At 47.8% G+C, this 20,000-nt stretch overlaps 1 protein-coding gene across 1 annotated transcript in view; it reads left to right on the top strand.

The window, feature by feature from the left end:
• odad2 (outer dynein arm docking complex subunit 2) overlaps positions 1-20,000 on the top strand; it is a 36,842-nt gene that overhangs the window by 14,003 nt on the left and 2,839 nt on the right. Inside the window, 11 exon segments of the mRNA XM_055153136.1 lie at positions 74-220; positions 1,357-1,452; positions 1,454-1,567; positions 6,102-6,314; positions 8,180-8,290; positions 8,874-9,028; positions 11,049-11,229; positions 11,333-11,394; positions 16,438-16,552; positions 17,385-17,462; positions 17,914-18,027. Coding sequence (XP_055009111.1) covers positions 74-220; positions 1,357-1,452; positions 1,454-1,567; positions 6,102-6,314; positions 8,180-8,290; positions 8,874-9,028; positions 11,049-11,229; positions 11,333-11,394; positions 16,438-16,552; positions 17,385-17,462; positions 17,914-18,027 — 1,386 coding nt within the window.

Genomic DNA, 20,000 nt, shown 5'->3' with positions numbered 1-20,000 from the left:
GTGTGTGTGTGTGTGTGTGTGTGTGTGTGTTGTGTGTGTGTTGTGTGTGTGTTGTGTGTGTGTGTTTGTTCAGGAGGGTGACCAGACTGCGACGGTGTTGACCATGTGTTCTCTGATGGAGTTGGACCTGAGGCAGGAGATGTTTCAGTTGTCCATCAGGGACCTGGGGGGACTCAAACTTCTGCTCAACATCCTGGACACGAAGGAAATCCGCTGCATCGTGAGTGACACCGAGTCAGGACCAACTGACAGGACCAACTGACAGGACCGACTGACAGGACCAACTGACAGGACCGACTGACAAGACCAACTGACAGGACTGACAGGACCGACTGACAGGACCAACTGACGGGACCGACTGACAGGACCAACTGACAGGACCGACTGACAGGACCAACTGACAGGACCGACTGACAGGACCGACAGACTGACGGACAGACCGAACTGACAGGACCGACTGACAAGACCAAACTGACGGGACGACTGACAGACGGACCGACACTGACAGACAGACCGACTGACAGGACCGACTGACAGGACCGACTGATGGGGCGACCGGGTGCGACTGGTTCTGGGGGGACAGTGTTTGGTGGTTCAGACTAAAGGCCTGTTCATATTTCATAAGAATTATCCTGACCAGATCCTGACCAGATCCTGACCAGATCCTGACCAGATCCTGACCAGATCCTGACCAGATCCTGACCAGATCCTGACCTGATCCTGACCAGATCCTGACCAGATCCTGACCTGATCCTGACCAGATCCTGACCAGATCCTGACCAGATCCTGACCAGATCCTGACCTGATCCTGACCAGATCCTGACCAGATCCTGACCAGATCCTGACCTGATCCTGACCAGGCCTGTCGCAATAAAACGTTTCAAACACAAAGAAAATGTGCGATAAACAAAACACTGAAACTATATTCTACAAAAACCTTCAGGTCGAATAATCCCAGAAAAGAAACATTGAAATAAACTGGATCATTAAAGAGCAGCAACGAATAAATAACAGAATAAACCAAATACTTTTACAACCCGGTGAAGCACAAATCTGTTTGTATTACGACAAAAAATAATTAAAATTAAAAATTCCCCCATTATTGTAAAGAAACGAGTCACACAATAAACACTGAGCCTCAAAATGAACTGAATGACGAGTGAAGATTCTGTAGTGAAGATCTGCTGCACGACTCGCGCGCGGGACGACTCGCGCCGCGGGACGACTCGCGCCGCGGGACGACTCGCGCCGCGGGACGACTCGCGCCGCGGGACGACTCGCGCCGCGGGACGACTCGCGCCGCGGGACGACTCACAGTGACAGAACCCTGAACCTTTCACACTCGTGTTGCTGCAGATCGGGTCTCTGAAAATCCTGCGTGTGATCAGCCACAACGTGAAGATCCAGAGGTCCATGGTGAAGCTGCAGGGCGTCCAGAGCCTGGTGCCGCTGCTTGGACATCCAGCTGCCCGAGCTGCAGGCGCTGGCGGCGGAAACCCTCGCCAACGTCGCCAAGATCCGCAAGGCCAGACGGACGGTGCGGCACTGCGGCGGCATCGACAAACTGGTGAGAGGGGACGCTTCACACACGACTTCACACACGACTTCACACACGACTTCACACACGACTTCACACACGACAAACGTTTTCATCTCGGCCTGATTCGATTTATGTGTAAATTAAAGGTCCCATCTGATGTAAAATAACCTTTTCACATTGTTTCTTCTGCACAAAAACAAGCACAATTTGGGTTTTGGAACATCCATGACACAATGGTTCTGAAATCTTCCTGATTTCAGTCAGTCCGACTGTTGCTCCTCCCCCCGCCCGTCCTGAGAAAGCACAGGCTCCGCCCCCTCCAAACGTGACGTAGGCGACGAGTGAGCCGCCCTTCCTCCGCCGTCTCAGGGAGGGAGGGGGAGACAGGTGTGACCCTGACAGAGGCAGGAATAAACTTTTCTTCCTCATGGAGACACAGCGCGTTCAGCCGCATGTGTTGGACCCGGAATTGGACGAGGACTTTGAGGAGCACGAAGCTCAAGCACCGAGTCCACATCAGCTGAACATTACTGATCGGTAAAGTTTTAATAAACACTAGGAGATAAACTTATTATATGGTGTCAGTGCAGTCAGGGCGGACGCGGTGGAGGTGGGGGGGGCGTGTCACAGGTGAATCTGCCGCGTCGTCCTTGTAGCAGCTTTAGTTCGTCGTCACGTGGGAGGGTGACACAAATATGCTGCAATTTGTTTAAAAAAATGCCGAATCAATCTAAAAACCACTTCAGCGACAAATCCAAGGCCACACATCAGTCTGAGACGTAGAAAGATCTGAAAAGTGGATTTTGCATCAGATGGACCCTTTAAAGTTACAGTAAAAGTTATTTCACGTCATAACGTCACAAAGGAGTTTTTATTTATGTCTTTTTTGTTGAGATCTGCATCAGTAGAAACACAACGCCTGAAATTATAAAGCTACATGTACTGGAGTTAAGTAATCAGAGTACAAATGATGAGTAACTGTATTCAGTTACAGTTACTGTTTCAGTGAGTAATAATTGGATTACAGTTACTTTGTTGAAATAAATGGATTAAACAGAGGGATTTTCCCGTTTTCACATTTTGGGCTGAACCAGGTTTTTTTTGTTTTGTTTTGTTTGGTAATTCCAGTCATTGCCGGACACTAAACCAGGTCTAAACCAGGTCCAAACCAGGTCTAAACCAGGTCTAAACCAGGTCCAAACCAGGTCTAAAACCAGGTCTAAAAGGTCCAGGTCTAAACCAGGTCTAAAACCAGGTCTAAACCAGGTCTAAACCAGGTCCAAACCAGGTCTAAAACCAGGTCCAAACCAGGTCTAAACCAGGTCCAAACCAGGTCCAAACCAGGTCTAAACCAGGTCTAAACCAGGTCTAAAACCAGGTCTAAACCAGGTCCAAACCAGGTCCAAACCAGGTCCAAACCAGGTCTAAACCAGGTCTAAACCAGGTCTAAACCAGGTCTAAAACCAGGTCTAAAACCAGGTCTAAAACCAGGACTAAACCAGGTCTAAACCAGGTCTAAACCAGGTCTAAACCAGGTCTAAACCAGGACTGAACCAGGACTGAACCAGGTCTAACTCCTGCTGTGTGGACGTGTTTCTTCATTTTCTATCAATAATATTTTTTATTTGGTTCAGTAAAGTTTGGACTTTTTATTTTCTTTTATCAGACAAAACTTCTTCCTCGTCTTTGTTTCTCTACAGCAAATCAAGTAATCCAAAGTAATCAGATTACATTACTCACCTTAAGTAATTTAATGGATTATGTTACAAACTACATTTTGGTGTGTGTAATCTGTAATCTGTAATCTGTAGGGGATTACATTTTAAAAGTCACTTCCCAACACTGGCTGTATATAAAAAAATAGTTTTGTGTTTTTGATTTGAAGTAGATGGTCAAATTAAGTTGTGGTTATTAATTTGACTAAAATAAAAAAATAATAGAATAAAAATGTGTGTCTGTTTCAAATTGAATCTGTTGAAAACTCGACCCGAGAGTTTGTCAAAGGGGATTTCAGCCGCTGCCTCAGACGAGTTCATGATCCAAACAAACAGTCACATGTTGGAGACACTCGATGTTCAGGGTCAGAACCGACACATGATGTGAAAATGGAAACAGAAAAACTCCACAGTCCACAGCTGTTTCCCAGGTGCATTTGTATTTATGTTTACAAATGTGAAAAGTTCTTTTGTGATTTTTACTTCAAGTTAAGGAAACTTAAATATAAGTATCAGCCAAATATCAGCTGCTCCAATCAGGTTCTTTTGGTTTTCCGATAATTTATGTTCTTAGGTTCTTTTTTTTTTCAGCCCCAGAGTTTGTTTTCCTCCTGACAGTTTGTTCTGCTCTTCCTCTTCCTCTTCCTCTTTGGTCTTGGTCTTGGTCTGGGTCTTGGTCTGGGTCTTGGTCTGGGTCTTGGTCTTGGTCTTGGTCTTGGTCTGGGTCTTGGTCTTGGTCTTGGTCTTGGTCTGGGTCTTGGTCTGGGTCTTGGTCTTGGTCTGTGTCTTGGTCTGGGTGGAGTCAGGACGACAGCGCCACCTGCAGACGCACTTCCTCACCGCACCATCCAGGAGTGAGAGGGAAAAAGGAACAGGACAGAACACGAGAAGGAAACAACGAAACACGAACAACAAAACACAAAACAGAACAAAAACAACTCAAATCTTCTGTTTGTGACGCTGTAAAAGAGAAAAGAACATTCTGGACTGAGACGAGCAAACATCTAGTCAGTCTGGCGCCACCTAGTGCCTCTGCTCAGTTTAATTTCTCTCCAGCTCTCGGTCAGGGATCAGAAAACACTAGACGATTTACAAGAACCTCAGAAGTGTGAGTTTGGACAGACAGACGTTCTGTGTCGTCAACGATTCCCCAGATCCTCGAGGATTTAAAGTCAGAACAAAGAGAATGTTTGGTGAGTTTGATCTCGGGGAAAGTCGTTCTTGTTCTTCTTCCTACAGGATTTGGAGCTTTACAAACGTCACGACCAAACAGCAGCGACTGGTTCAATAAAAAAAGTCCCCGTCTCCTGTCGAGTGAAGGAATCCTAATGCTGCAGGTCACACGGTTTCCACCAAGTGAAACCGACTGATGAATCAGACTAACAAACATCACTGGGACAGAGGAAAACAAACACCGTAGCCGTAGGAGGCAAACGAAATACAGTAATGTGCCCACCGGACGACCAACCGGGACGAGGGGCTTTTTTCCTCTCACACACCTGGATGATTCTGTCCCGAGGAAGTTGGACTCAAGCAACTGAGCCACGACACAGAAACATCAGCAGATCAAGAGGAAGAGGAAGAGGAGCAGAACAAACTCTGGGTCTGGAAAAAGAACCTGAAAACACAAATATCACATATCGGAATCGTCTAAAAACAAATCCATATCTCAGCCCTTGTCTCATGTGACTGTTGTTGTTTTTTTGTGTCTGTGAAAGTCGAGTTAAATTTCAGTGTTGATGTTTCTGGTAGTTCAGCCTCTTTAGTCTTTGCAGGAGCCTCTCTTTGTTTGGATGAGAAAGGTTTAGTTTTAGTTTAGTTCAGATCCTTCAGAGCAGCAGAGCAGCTCAGTCCCACAGGCTCTGAGCTCCTCTCCACAGATCTGACCTGTAAAGTAACATAGAGCTGTGACCTGCTCGTCTCCCTCGGGACAGAAACGTTTAATGTGAGTAAAACCCCTCAGTCGTCCAGATGGAATCCACGATAAAAAGGAAATTCAATTTGTCAACTGGACAAACGTTTATTTAAGACAAAACACCGAGCCACAAACAAAGTAACGTGATCTCAGACTGCAGCGAGAGAACAACACAGGACCTCAGTCTTCTGTGCAGCTCCACCTTTTTAAAAGCCTCGGGTCGTTGCTTTGAGGACAGTAAAGTTCAGGTCTGAGCCAGAGAAAAGAAACTGTTTGAGAAGAGAGATAAAGAGGCTGTTTTTATAAGTCAAGAGAATCTTCTTTGAACAGAAATGGAGACCTCAGAAAACATCTGTCTCCATCTACATCCTTAGACCTAAAAACGAAGAAAACAACAGGACGAGTCAGGTCAGGACCAGAGGTGTGAAAACACCCACCTCTTATGGCCTGAATGATTCTGCTGATATGTCGACACTCAGGACAGAAGAACAGGCCGAGCTACAAACAGAAACTAGTAGAAAATGTGTGTTAGTTTCAGAGGAGTTTCAGTGTAGTGAGCTCCTCCTTCAGGCAGATTTACAGAAGTGTCCACCAACATTTGACCAGAACTGAAGAAGCAGCTTGGATGAGCTGAGGAACGTTTTCAACCTAAACATTTGTCCAGTCGACAAATTGAATTTCTCCTTTTGCCAAAGAACATTCGAGACAAAGTAATAAACATTTCCCTGGAGACATTAAATCCTCCACATCCTCCACCACAAACGTTACACCGTAAACCGAACCGATTCTGACTTGAGTCGTACTTTCTCCAGATTTCTTGGAGCACAACTTTATATTTCTGCATATCATTATTATTATTATTATTCTGTAACGTTACTTTTACTCGAGTACAGTGTTTGATTCTCGGTCTCGTCCTCCTCGCTCTGTCCAGGTCAGACTCCTGGACCTGTCCCCGTCCGAGGAGCTTCACGTGGAGGCTGCTCGCTGTGGGGCTCTGGCTCTGTGGAGCTGCAGCCGAAGCTCCAGGAACAAAGAGTGGATCAGAAAAGCGGGAGGAATCCCCCTGCTGGGCCGACTGCTGCGCTCGCCCCACGTCAGCACCCTGATCCCCGTCATGGGGACGCTGCAGGAGTGCGCCTCCGAGGTAACGCCGCACCCAGAGGACGCAGGGGACGCTCCAGGGACAGGGGGCTCGAGGGACAGGGGACACTTGGGGGACAGGAGGCGCTCTGGGACAGGAGACACTCTGGGGCAGGGGACACTTGGGGGACAGGGGGGCTCTGGGACAGGAGACGCTCCAGGGACAGGAGACGCTCTGGGACAGGAGACACTTGGGGGACAGGAGACACTTGGGGGACAGGAGACACTTGGGGGACAGGGGACACTTGGGGGACAGGAGACGATCTGGGACAGGAGACGCTCCAGGGACAGGGGACACTTGGGGGACAGGAGACACTTGGGGGACAGGAGACACTTGGGGGACAGGGGACACTTGGGGGACAGGGGACAGAGACACTCTGGGACAGGAGACACTTGGGGGACAGGGGACGCTCTGGGACAGTCACTTTATTTCAGTTCAATCGTTCATCTTGTTGACCCTGAGGCGACTGTTGTTGTGCTTTTGAGCTTTTCAAAAATACACTGATCTGAACAAACAGCAGAACAGGCGACTTTTTCAGTGTCGTCGCACTCAGGACCGATCGTCAACACAAGACTTTTTTTGTTTGTTTTTTATGGTCTTGGTCTCGTCTCGGTCTTGAAGGTTCTTGGTCTCGGTTTGTTTTTACCAAGATGAACTTCCTCTTAAAGTAAAAGTTCCTCCATGTTTCAGAGTCGAGGATCTGACTGATTCGTTGGTTCAGCTTCTGTGAATAAAACTAAAGTTCACTTCACTTGTTGAACCGAGCTCGATGAAAGAAGAATTTACTGAACTGAGGAAATATATTCAACTCAACTTCAGATTCACAGTCGCCTCCCGCTTCAGTCACATTTTTCAAGATAATCAATTTTCCGAGATTTTTTCAAGTAAAGTCGATTTATTAAATCTGACAAAGTCTGAACAAACGAATCAGAAACAGTCTGGAAATGTTCACAGCTCAACAGTCCAGTGTTACACGTGTGACTGGACATAGTGTGACAGGACATAGTGTGACAGGACATAGTGTGACTGGACATAGTGTGACAGGACATAGTGTGACTGGACATAGTGTGACAGGACATAGTGTGACTGGACATAGTGTGACAGGACATAGTGTGACTGGACATAGTGTGACTGGACATAGTGTGACTGACAGGACATAGTGTGACTGGACATAGTGTGACTGGACATAGTGTGACTGGACATAGTGTGACAGGACATAGTGTGACTGGACATAGTGTGACAGGACATAGTGTGACTGGACATAGTGTGACGGGACATAGTGTGACTGGACATAGTGTGACGGGGCGTAGTGTGACTGGACATAGTGTGACTGGACATAGTGTGACACATAGTGTGACATAGTGTGACTGTACATAGTGTGACAGTGTGACATAGTGTGACTGGACATAGTGTGACGGGACGGAGTGTGACGGGGCGGACATAGTGTGACGGGTGCGGACATAGTGTGACTGACAGTGTGACAGTGTGACTGTGACATAGTGTGACAGTGTGACATAGTGTGACTGGACATAGTGTGACGGGTGTGGCGGACAGTGTGACTGGACATAGTGTGACTGGACATAGTGTGACAGGACATAGTGTGACTGGACATAGTGTGACGGGGCGTAGTGTGACTGGACATAGTGTGACTGGACATAGTGTGACATAGTGTGACAGGACATAGTGTGACTGGACATAGTGTGACATAGTGTGACATAGTGTGACTGGACATAGTGTGACGGGGCGGAGTGTGACGGGGCGGAGTGTGACGGGGCGGAGTGTGACTGGACATAGTGTGACGGGGCGGAGTGTGACGGGGCGGAGTGTGACGGGGCGGAGTGTGACGCGTCTCCTTCTGCCCCCTACAGGAGAGCTACAGAAACGCCATCCGAAGTGAAGGGATGATCAAAGACCTGGTGAAAAACCTGAGCAGTGAAAACGAGGAGCTGCAGATGCACTCGGCCAGCGCCATCTTCAAGGTCTGAGTCTCACGGCCCCGGATGATCTGTCCACAAATAAACACCAAATAAACACACCAAATAAATAAACACACCAAATAAATAAACACACCAAATAAATAAACACACCAAATAAATAAACACACAAGTCCGTTCTGTCTGAAAACACTCGGCTCTAGAACATATGAACCTCGTGACAACACTGTACAGTACTGTACTACTGTACTACTGTACTACTGTAATACAGTAGTACAGTACAGTACTGTACAGTAGTACAGTAGTACAGTAGTACTGTACTACTGTATTACTGTACTGTGTTGTTGTTGTTGTTATTGTTGTTGTTATTGATGTTATTGTTATTGCTGTTGTTGTTTATGTTGTTGTTGTTGTTGATGTGTTGTTGTTGTTGTTATTGTTGTTGTTGTTGATGTCGTTGTTGTTGTTGTTGTTGTTGTTATTGTTGTTGTTATTGATGTTATTGTTATTGCTGTTGTTGTTTATGTTTATGTGTTGTTGTTGTTTATGTTGTTGTTGTTGTTGTTATTGTTGTTGTTGATGTCGTTGTTGTCGTTGTTTATGTTGTTTATGTTGTTGTTGTCGTTAGTGCGCTGAGGACGAGAAAACTCGAGATCTGATTCATCAGTACAGAGGACCTCAGCGTCTGACTCTGCTGCTCAACAAAGCCCAGAACAAAGATCTGCTGGAGGCCGCCACAGGAGCCGTGTGGAAATGTTCCCTCAGCCACAAGAACGTCACCAGGTAAGAACCACAAGAACATCACCAGTAAGAACCACAAGAACATCACCAGTAAGAACCACAAGAACATCACCAGTAAGAACCACAAGAACATCACCAGTAAGAACCACAAGAACATCACCAGGTAAGAACCACAAGAACATCACCAGTAAGAACCACAAGAACATCACCAGGTAAGAACCACAAGAACATCACCAGTAAGAACACAAGAACATCACCAGTAAGAACCACAAGAACATCACCAGTAAGAACCACAAGAACATCACCAGTAAGAAACACAAGAACATCACCAGTAAGAACCACAAGAACATCACCAGTAAGAACACAAGAACAAGAACATCACAGTAAGAACACAAGAACATCACCAGTAAGAACAACACACCAGTAAGAAACACAGTCACAAGAACATCACCAGTAAGAACCACAAACATCATGTTATTGTGTGATATTTCTGATCATCTCCTGTGTCTCCTGTGTTCTTCTCTTGTGGTCATGTTCTCCTGGTGTGGTCTTGTTCTCTCTGGTGTGGTCATGTTCTCCTGGTGTGGTCATGTTCTCCTGGTGTGGTCGTGTTCTCCTGGTGTGGTCTTGTTCTCCTGGTGTGGTCATGTTCTCCTGGTGTGGTCGTGTTCTCCTGGTGTGGTCGTGTTCTCCTGGTGTGGTCGTGTTCTCCTGGTGTGGTCGTGTTCTCCTGGTGTGGTCGTGGTGTGGTCTCCTGGTGTGGTCCTCCTGGTGTGGTCTGTGTGTGGTCTGTTCTCCTGGTGTGGTCTTGTGTCTCCTGGTGTGGTCATGTTCTCCTGGTGTGGTCATGTTCTCCTGGTGTGGTCGTGTTCTCCTGGTGTGGTCATGTTCTCCTGGTGTGGTCATGTTCTCCTGGTGTGGTCTGTTCTCCTGGTGTGGTCATGTGTGGTCTCTGGTGTGGTCATGTGTGTGTGTGTGTCTGTTCTCTGGTGTGGTCATGTTCTCCTGGTGTGGTCATGTTCTCCTGTGTGGTCGTGTTCCCTGGTGTGGTCATGTTCTCCTGGTGTGGTCATGTTCTCCTGGTGTGGTCTCTCCTGGTGTGGTCATGTGTGGTCTCTCTGTTCTCTGGTGTGGTCGGTCATGTTCTCCTGGTGTGGTCATGTTCTCCTGGTGTGGTCATGTTCTCCTGGTGTGGTCGTGTTCTCCTGGTGTGGTCTTGTTCTCCTGGTGTGGTCATGTTCTCCTGGTGTGGTCATGTTCTCCTGGTGTGGTCATGTTCTCCTGGTGTGGTCATGTTCTCCTGGTGTGGTCATGTTCTCCTGGTGTGGTCATGTTCTCCTGGTGTGGTCATGTTCTCCTGGTGTGGTCATGTTCTCCTGGTGTGGTCGTGTTCTGTTCTCTGGTGTGGTCATGTTCTCCTGGTGTGGTCATGTTCTCCTGGTGTGGTCGTGTTCTCCTGGTGTGGTCATGTTCTCCTGGTGTGGTCGTGTTCTCCTGGTGTGGTCATGTTCTCCTGGTGTGGTCATGTTCTCCTGGTGTGGTCATGTTCTCCTGGTGTGGTCATGTTCTCTCCTGGTGTGGTCATGTTCTCCTGGTGTGGTCATGTTCCTCCTGGTGTGGTCGTGTTCTGTTCCCTGGTGTGGTCATGTGTGTGGTCTGTTCTCTGGTGTGGTCATGTTCTCCTGGTGTGGTCATGTTCTCCTGGTGTGGTCATGTTCTCCTGGTGTGGTCATGTTCTCCTGGTGTGGTCTGTTCTGGTGTGGTCCTCCTGGTGTGTGGTCATGTTCTCCTGGTGTGGTCATGTATGTTCTCCTGGTGTGGTCTGTTCTCCTGGTGTGGTCATGTTCTCCTGGTGTGGTCATGTTCTCCTGGTGTGGTGGTCTTGTTCTCTCTGTGTGTGGTCGTGTTCTCCTGGTGTGGTCGTGGTCATGTTCTCCTGGTGTGGTCATGTTCTCCTGGTGTGGTCATGTGTTGGTCTCCTGGTGTGGTCATGTTCTCCTGGTGTGGTCATGTTCTCCTGGTGTGGTCATGTTCTCCTGGTGTGGTCTTGCGGTGGTTCCAGGTTCCAGGAGCTGCACGTGCTGGAGCGTCTGGTGTCTCTGATGTGGGAGCAGCCGGAGGAGGTCCTGGTGAACGTGGTGGCGGCGCTCGGGGAGTTCGCTCAGATCCCGGCGAACAGAGGCGTGATCGGGCAGAGCGGAGGCGTCGAGAAGCTGGTGCAGCTGCTCACCGGGAGGAACCAGGTCCGAGCGCGTCGGCAGATACACACACCACGGTTTTTCCTCTGGTCAGAAAAAAAAAACTCTGCAGCAAAAACATCTTGACTCTGAGTTTGTTGGATTTCAGGCTCTGCTCGTGAACGTGACCAGAACTTTAGGAATCTGCGCCACCGACATGAAGAACATGACGTAAGAGAATCAACCAGACACAAACACCAGGAGCTTCATCCAGACACAAACACCAGGAGCTTCATCCAGACACAAACACCAGGAGCTTCATCCAGACAAACACAACACCAGGAGCTTCATCCAGACACAAACACCAGGAGCTTCATCCATGAGACACAAGGACACCAGGAGCTTCATCCATGAGACAAACACCAGGAGCTTCATCCATGAGACAAACACCAGAGCTTCATCCAGACACAAACACCAGGAGCTTCATCCAGACACAAACAGACCAGGAGCTTCATCCAGACACAACACAGGAGCTTCATCCAGACACAAACACCAGGAGCTTCATCCATGAGACAAACACCAGGAGCTTCATCCATGAGACAAACACCAGGAGCTTCATCCAGACACAACACCAGGAGCTTCATCCATGACACAAACACCAGGAGCTTCATCCATGAGACAAACACCAGGAGCTTCATCCAGACACAAACACCAGGAGCTTCATCCATGACACAAACACCAGGAGCTTCATCCAGACACAAACACCAGGAGCTTCATCCAGACACAAACACAGGAGCTTCATCCATGACACAAACACCAGGAGCTTCATTCCAGACACAAACACCAGGAGCTTCATCATCACAGACACAAACACCAGGAGCTTCATCCAGACACAAACACCAGGAGCTTCATCCAGACACAAACACCAGGAGCTTCATCCAGACACAAACACCAGGAGCTTCATCCATGAGACAACACCAGGAGCTTCATCCAGGAGCTGAGACAAACACCAGGAGCTTCATCCAGACACAAACACCAGGAGCTTCATCCATGAGACAAACACCAGGAGCTTCATCCATGAGACAAACACCAGGAGCTTCATCCAGACACAAACACCAGGAGCTTCATCCATGAGACAAACACCAGGAGCTTCATCCAGACACAAACACCACCAGGAGCTTCATCCAGACACAACACCAGGAGCTTCATCCATGAGACAAACACCAGGAGCTTCATCCAGACACAAACACCAGGAGCTTCATCCATGACACAAACACCAGGAGCTTCATCCAGACACAAACACCAGGAGCTTCATCCAGACACAAACACCAGGAGCTTCATCCAGACACAAACACCAGGAGCTTCATCCATGACACAAACACCAGGAGCTTCATCCATGACACAAACACCAGGAGCTTCATCCAGACACAAACACCAGGAGCTTCATCCATGACACAAACACCAGGAGCTTCATCCAGACACAAACACCAGGAGCTTCATCCATGACACAAACACCAGGAGCTTCATCCAGACACAAACACCAGGAGCTTCATCCATGAGACAAACACCAGGAGCTTCATCCAGACACAAACACCAGGAGCTTCATCCAGACACAAACACCAGGAGCTTCATCCATGACACAAACACCAGGAGCTTCATCCAGACACAAACACCAGGAGCTTCATCCATGACACAAACACCAGGAGCTTCATCCAGACACAAACACCAGGAGCTTCAACAGGAGCTTCATCCATGAGACAAACACCAGGAGCTTCATCCAGACACAAACACCAGGAGCTTCATCCATGACACAAACACCAGGAGCTTCATCCAGACACAAACACCAGGAGCTTCATCCATGAGACAAACACCAGGAGCTTCATCCAGACACAACACAGGAGCTTCATCCATGAGACAAACACCAGGAGCTTCATCCAGACACAAACACCAGGAGCTTCATCCAGACACAAACACCAGGAGCTTCATCCATGAGACAAACACCAGGAGCTTCATCCAGACACAAACACCAGGAGCTTCATCCATGACACAAACACCAGGAGCTTCATCCAGACACAAACACCAGGAGCTTCATCCATGAGACAAACACCAGGAGCTTCATCCAGACACAAACACCAGGAGCTTCATCCATGACACAAACACCAGGAGCTTCATCCAGACACAAACACCAGGAGCTTCATCATCAGACACAAACACCAGGAGCTTCATCCATGAGACACAAACACCAGGAGCTTCATCCAGACACAAACACCAGGAGCTTCATCCAGACACAAACACCAGGAGCTTCATCCATGACACAAACACCAGGAGCTTCATCCAGACACAAACACCAGGAGCTTCATCCATGAGACAAACACCAGGAGCTTCATCCAGACACAAACACCAGGAGCTTCATCCATGAGACACATCAGACACAGAGCTTTCATCCAGACACAAACAGGAGCTTCATCCATGACACAAACACCAGGAGCTTCATCCAGAGCTTCATCCAGAACAAACCCAGGAGCTTCATCCATTCACCAGACACAAACAGGAGCTTCATCCATGAGACAAACACCAGGAGCTTCATCCAGACACAAACACCAGGAGCTTCATCCAGACACAAACACCAGGAGCTTCATCCAGACACAAACACCAGGAGCTTCATCCAGACACAAACACCAGGAGCTTCATCCATGACACAAACACCAGGAGCTTCATCCAGACACAAACACCAGGAGCTTCATCCAGACACAAACACCAGGAGCTTCATCCATGACACAAACACCAGGAGCTTCATCCAGACACAAACACCAGGAGCTTCATCCAGACACAAACACCAGGAGCTTCATCCATGACACAAACACCAGGAGCTTCATCCAGACACAAACACCAGGAGCTTCAACCATGACACAAAACACCAGGAGCTTCATCCATGAGACAAACACCAGGAGCTTCATCCATGACACAAACACCAGAGCTTCATCCATGAGACAAACACCAGGAGCTTCATCATCACACAAACACCAGGAGCTTCATCCAGACACAAACACCAGGAGCTTCATCCAGACACAAACACCAGGAGCTTCATCCAGACACAGAACACAAACACCAGGAGCTTCATCCAGACACAAACACAGGAGCTTCATCCAGACACAAACACCAGGAGCTTCATCCAGACACAAACACCAGGAGCTTCATCCAGACACAAACACCAGGAGCTTCATCCAGACACAAACACCAGGAGCTTCATCCAGACACAAACACCAGGAGCTTCATCCAGACACAAACACCAGGAGCTTCATCCAGACACAAACACCAGGAGCTTCATCCAGACACAAACACCAGGAGCTTCATCCATGACACAAACACCAGGAGCTTCATCCATGACACAAAACACAGAGCTTCATCCATGAGACAAACACCAGGAGCTTCATCCAGACTTCACAACACACCAGGAGCTTCATCCAACAAACACCAGGAGCTCCAGACACAACACCAGGAGCTTCATCCACAAACACCAGGAGCTTCATCCAGACACAAACACCAGGGCTTCATCCAGACACAAACACCAGGAGCTTCATCCATGACACAAACACCAGGAGCTTCATCCAGACACAAACACCAGGAGCTTTCAACCAGACACAAACACAAACAGAGCTTCATCCATGAGACAAACACCAGAGCTTCATCCAGACACAAACACCAGGAGCTTCATCCAGACCAAACACCAGGAGCTTCATCCAGACACAAACACCAGGAGCTTCATCCAGACACAAACACCAGGAGCTTCATCCAGACACAAACACCAGGAGCTTCATCCAGACACAAACACCAGGAGCTTCATCCATGACACAAACACCAGGAGCTTCAACCAGACACAAACACCAGGAGCTTCATCCAGACACAAACACCAGGAGCTTCATCCATGAGACAAACACCAGGAGCTTCATCCAGACACAAACACCAGGAGCTTCATCCATGAGACAAACACGAGTCTGATGTTTTTAATCCACTTTATTCTAGAGAGAAACTTCTCCACACACAAGCACAGGAGTAAAAGTATAAAAGTAATAAAAGTATAAAAGTAATAAAAGTAATAAAAGTATAAAAGTAATAAAAGTATAAAAGTATAAAAGTATAAAAGTATAAAAGTAATAAAAGTATAAAAGTAATAAAAGTATAAAAGTATAAAAGTATAAAAGTAATAAAAGTATAAAAGTATAAAAGTAATAAAAGTAATAAAAGTAATAAAAGTAATAAAAGTATAAAAGTAATAAAAGTGTAAAAGTAATAAAAGTATAAAAGTAATAAAAGTATAAAAGTATAAAAGTATAAAAGTAATAAAAAGTAAAAAGTAAAAAGTAATAAAAGTATAAAAAGTAATAAAAGTAATAAAAGTATAAAAGTAAAAAAGTAAAAAGTAATAAAAGTAATAAAAAGTAATAAAAGTAATAAAAGTATAAAGTAAAAAGTATAAAAGTAAAAAAGTAAAAGTAATAAAAGTAATAAAAGTAATAAAAGTATAAAAGTAATAAAAGTATAAAAGTAAAAAGTAAAAGTATAAAAGTATAAAAGTAATAAAAGTATAAAAGTATAAAAAGTAAAAAGTAAAAGTATAAAAGTATAAAAGTAATAAAAGTAATAAAAAAGTATAAAAGTAATAAAAGTATAAAAGTATAAAAGTATAAAAGTATAAAAGTATAAAAGTAATAAAAGTATAAAAGTATAAAAGTAAAAGTAAAAAGTAAGTAAAAATAAAAGTATATAAAAGTAATAAAAGTAATAAAAGTATAAAAGTAATAAAAGTAATAAAAGTAATAAAAGTATAAAAGTAATAAAAGTAATAAAAGTATAAAAGTAATAAAAGTATAAAAGTAATAAAAGTAATAAAAGTATAAAAGTATAAAAGTAATAAAAGTATAAAAGTAATAAAAGTATAAAAGTAATAAAAGTAATAAAAGTAATAAAAGTAATAAAAGTAATAAAAGTAATAAAAGTAATAAAAGTATAAAAGTATAAAAGTATAAAAGTATAAAAGTAATAAAAGTATAAAAGTAATAAAAGTATAAAAGTATAAAAGTAATAAAAGTATAAAAGTATAAAAGTATAAAAGTATAAAAGTATAAAAGTAATAAAAGTATAAAAGTATAAAAGTAATAAAAGTATAAAAGTATAAAAGTCTCCTCGTGTGTGTTGATGATTGGTTGAGACAGACTCGTGTAAATCGGGTACCTCTTCCTCTTCCTCCTCTTCCTCCTCGTGTTTGTTGGGCAGAATCATCGATCAGCTGGACGGGCTTCGTCTGGTCTGGTCCCTCCTCAAAAACCCGAGTCCTGAAGTCCAGTCCAGCGCCGCCTGGGCCCTGTGCCCCATCATCCACAACGGCAAGGTACTCCCACCTCACCACATCACACACAACGGCGAGGTACTCCCACCTCACCACATCACACACAACGGCGAGGTACTCCCACCTCACCACATCACCCACAACGGCGAGGTACTCCCACCTCACCACATCACACACAACGGCAAGGTCCTCCCACCTCACCACATCATCCACAACGGCAAGGTACTCCCACCTCACCACATCATCCACAACGGCAAGGTACTCCCACCTCACCACATCACCCACAACGGCAAGGTACTCCCACCTCACCACATCACCACAACGGCAAGGTACTCCCACCTCACCACATCACCCACAACGGCAAGGTACTCCCACCTCACCACATCATCCACAACGGCAAGGTACTCCCACCTCACCACATCATCCACAACGGCAAGGTACCTCACCACATCACACCTCACCACATCACCCACAACGGCAAGGTACTCACCACCTCACCACATCACCCACAACGGCAAGGTCCTCCCACCTCACCACATCACCACAACGGCGAGGCAAAATTAAATTGAAAAGTAAAAACAAATATGAATCAAACGAAAAGAAAAAAAATAATCTTGTACTCGTACTTGTGCCTGTACCTGTACTGGTACTCATACTCATATTTGTACTTGTACTTGTACTTGTTACTTGTACTTGTACTTGTTCCTTGTCCTTGTACTTGTACTTGTTCCTTGTACTTGTTCCTTGTACTTGTACTTGTACTTGTACTTGTACTTGTACTTGTTCCTTGTACTTGTACTTGTACTTGTACTTGTTCCTTGTACTTGTACTTGTACTTGTTCGTGTGTATTTCCTGAGTCTGTGTTTGTCTCAGGACGTGAGTGAGTCGATGCGACGTCTCATCGGAGGATTTCAACTCCTCATCAAACTCCTCAAGTCCAACAACAACGAGGTCAAACCAGGACTGAACCAGGACTAAACCAGGACTAAACCAGGACTAAACCAGGACTAAACCAGGACTAAACCAGGACTAAACCAGGACTAAACCAGGACTAAACCAGGACTGAACCAGGACTAAACCAGGACTAAACCAGGACTAAACCAGGACTGAACCAGAACTAAACCAGGACTGAACCAGGACTAAACCAGAACTAAACCAGGACTAAACCAGGACTAAACCAGGACTAAACCAGGACTAAACCAGGACTAAACCAGGACTAAACCAGGACTAAACCAGGACTAAACCAGAACTAAACCAGGACTGAACCAGGACTAAACCAGGACTAAACAGGACTAAACAGAACTAAACCAGGACTGAACCAGGACTAAACCAGGACTACAACTGGACTATAATAACAGGACTGAACCAGTGTGTTCTCTTCTTTGTCCTGCGCCCCCTGCAGGTCTTGGCCAGTATCTGCGCTGTTATCGCTAAAATCACCGAGGACAAAGAGGAGAACGTGGCTCTGCTGACGGACTACGGCGCGGTGCCTCTGCTCGCCAACCTCACCGGCACCGTGAGTCTCAAACTTAAACGTTTCCACAAAACTCCCAAAACTCCTTCAGCTGCTCCAGCCACGCCTGAAGTCAACGAAACCGCCGCAAAACCGACACGGACACGGACACGGGGCGAGTCCACCGAGAGTCCCCCGCGAGTCCCCCGCGAGTCCCCCGCGAGTCCCCCGAGAGTCCACCACGAGTCCCCGAGAGTCCACCGCGAGTCCCCCGCGAGTCCCCCGAGAGTCCCCCGATGAGTCCACCATGAGTCCACCATGAGTCCCCCGCGAGTCCACCACAAGTCCCCTGCGAGTCCACCGCGAGTCCACCGAGAGTCCACCATGAGTCCACCGCGAGTCCACCGCGAGTCCACCATGAGTCCACGAGTCCCCCGAGTCCAGACCGAGAGTCCCCGAGTCCGAGAGTCCACCATGAGTCCACCGCGAGTCCCAGTCCATGAGTCCACCGCGAGTCTACCGAGAGTCCCCCATGAGTCCACCGAGAGTCCCATGAGTCCACCATGAGTCCACGTCCCGCGAGTCCACCGCGAGTCCACCATGAGTCCAGAGTCCCGAGTCCCCGAGTCCACCATGAGTCCACGAGTCCACGAGTCTACGAGAGTCCCCCATGAGTCCAGCGAGTCCACCATGAGTCCACCAGTCCACCGAGTCCACCAGTCCACCATGAGTCCACGAGTCCAGTCCACCAGTTACCGAGAGTCCCCATGAGTCCACGCGAGTCTACCGAGAGTCCCCAGTCCACCGCGAGTCCACCATGAGTCCACCATGAGTCCCCGAAGTCCACCATGAGTCCCCCGAGTCGAGTCCACCACAAGTCCCCTGCGAGTCCACCGAGTCCACCCGAGTCCACCCATGAGTCCACCGTGAGTCCACCGCGAGTCCACCACGAGTCCCCCGAGAGTCCACCATGAGTCCACCGCGAGTCCACCGCGAGTCCACCATGAGTCCACCACGAGTCGAGAGTCCACCATGAGTCCACCGCGAGTCCACCATGAGTCCACCGCGAGTCCACCACCAAGTCCCCTGCGAGTCCACCCCGCGAGTCCACCATGAGTCCCCCGCGAGTCCACCAGAGTCACCATCTGAGTCCACCGCGAGTCCACCGCGAGTCCAGTCCACCATGAGTCCACCCCGCGAGTCCACCAGTCCGCGAGTCCAGCCACCGTCCCCGCGAGTCCACCGCGAGTCCACCGAGAGTCCCCCCGAGTCCACCGCGAGTCCACCCATGAGTCCCCCGGAGTCCACCACGAGTCCACCACGGTCCACCGAGTCCCCGAGTCCACCAGTCCGAGTCCCCCGCGAGTCCACCATGAGTCCACCATGAGTCCCCAAGTCCGCGAGTCCACCACAAGTCCCCGCGAGTCCACCGCGAGTCCACCGCGAGTCCACCATGAGTCCACTGCGAGTCCACCATGAGTCCACATGAGTCCCCGCGAGTCCACCATGAGTCCACGAGTCCCCCGCGAGTCCAACGCGAGTCCACCACAAGTCCCCCGAGTCCACCGCGAGTCCACCGCGAGTCCACCATGAGTCCACTGAGAGTCCACCATGAGTCCACCATGAGTCCCCGCGAGTCCACCACAAGTCCCCGAGGAGTCCACCGAGTCGTCCACCATGAGTCCACCATGAGTCCCCGAGTCCCGCGAGTCCACCACAAGTCCCCCGCGAGTCCCCCGCGAGTCCAACGCGAGTCCACCATGAGTCCACGAGAGTCCACCATGAGTCCACCATGAGTCCCCCGCGAGTCCCCGAGTCCGAGTCCCCCGGAGTCCCTCGCGAGTCCACCACAGTCCCCGCGAGTCCACCGCGAGTCCAACGCGAGTCCACCATGAGTCCACTGAGAGTCCACCATGAGTCCACCATGAGTCCCCGCGAGTCCACCGCGAGTCCACCATGAGTCCACCATGAGTCCACCATGAGTCCACTGAGAGTCTCACACCACTGAACCTCACATTTCCATTAGAAAAAGACAG

This window comes from Boleophthalmus pectinirostris, unplaced genomic scaffold (genome assembly GCF_026225935.1).
Source record: "Boleophthalmus pectinirostris isolate CB_2022bp ecotype Guang Dong unplaced genomic scaffold, ASM2622593v1 HiC_scaffold_17, whole genome shotgun sequence".
Classification (NCBI taxonomy): Eukaryota; Metazoa; Chordata; class Actinopteri; order Gobiiformes; family Gobiidae; genus Boleophthalmus; species Boleophthalmus pectinirostris.
This window is presented reverse-complemented; position numbering and strand designations above follow the sequence as displayed.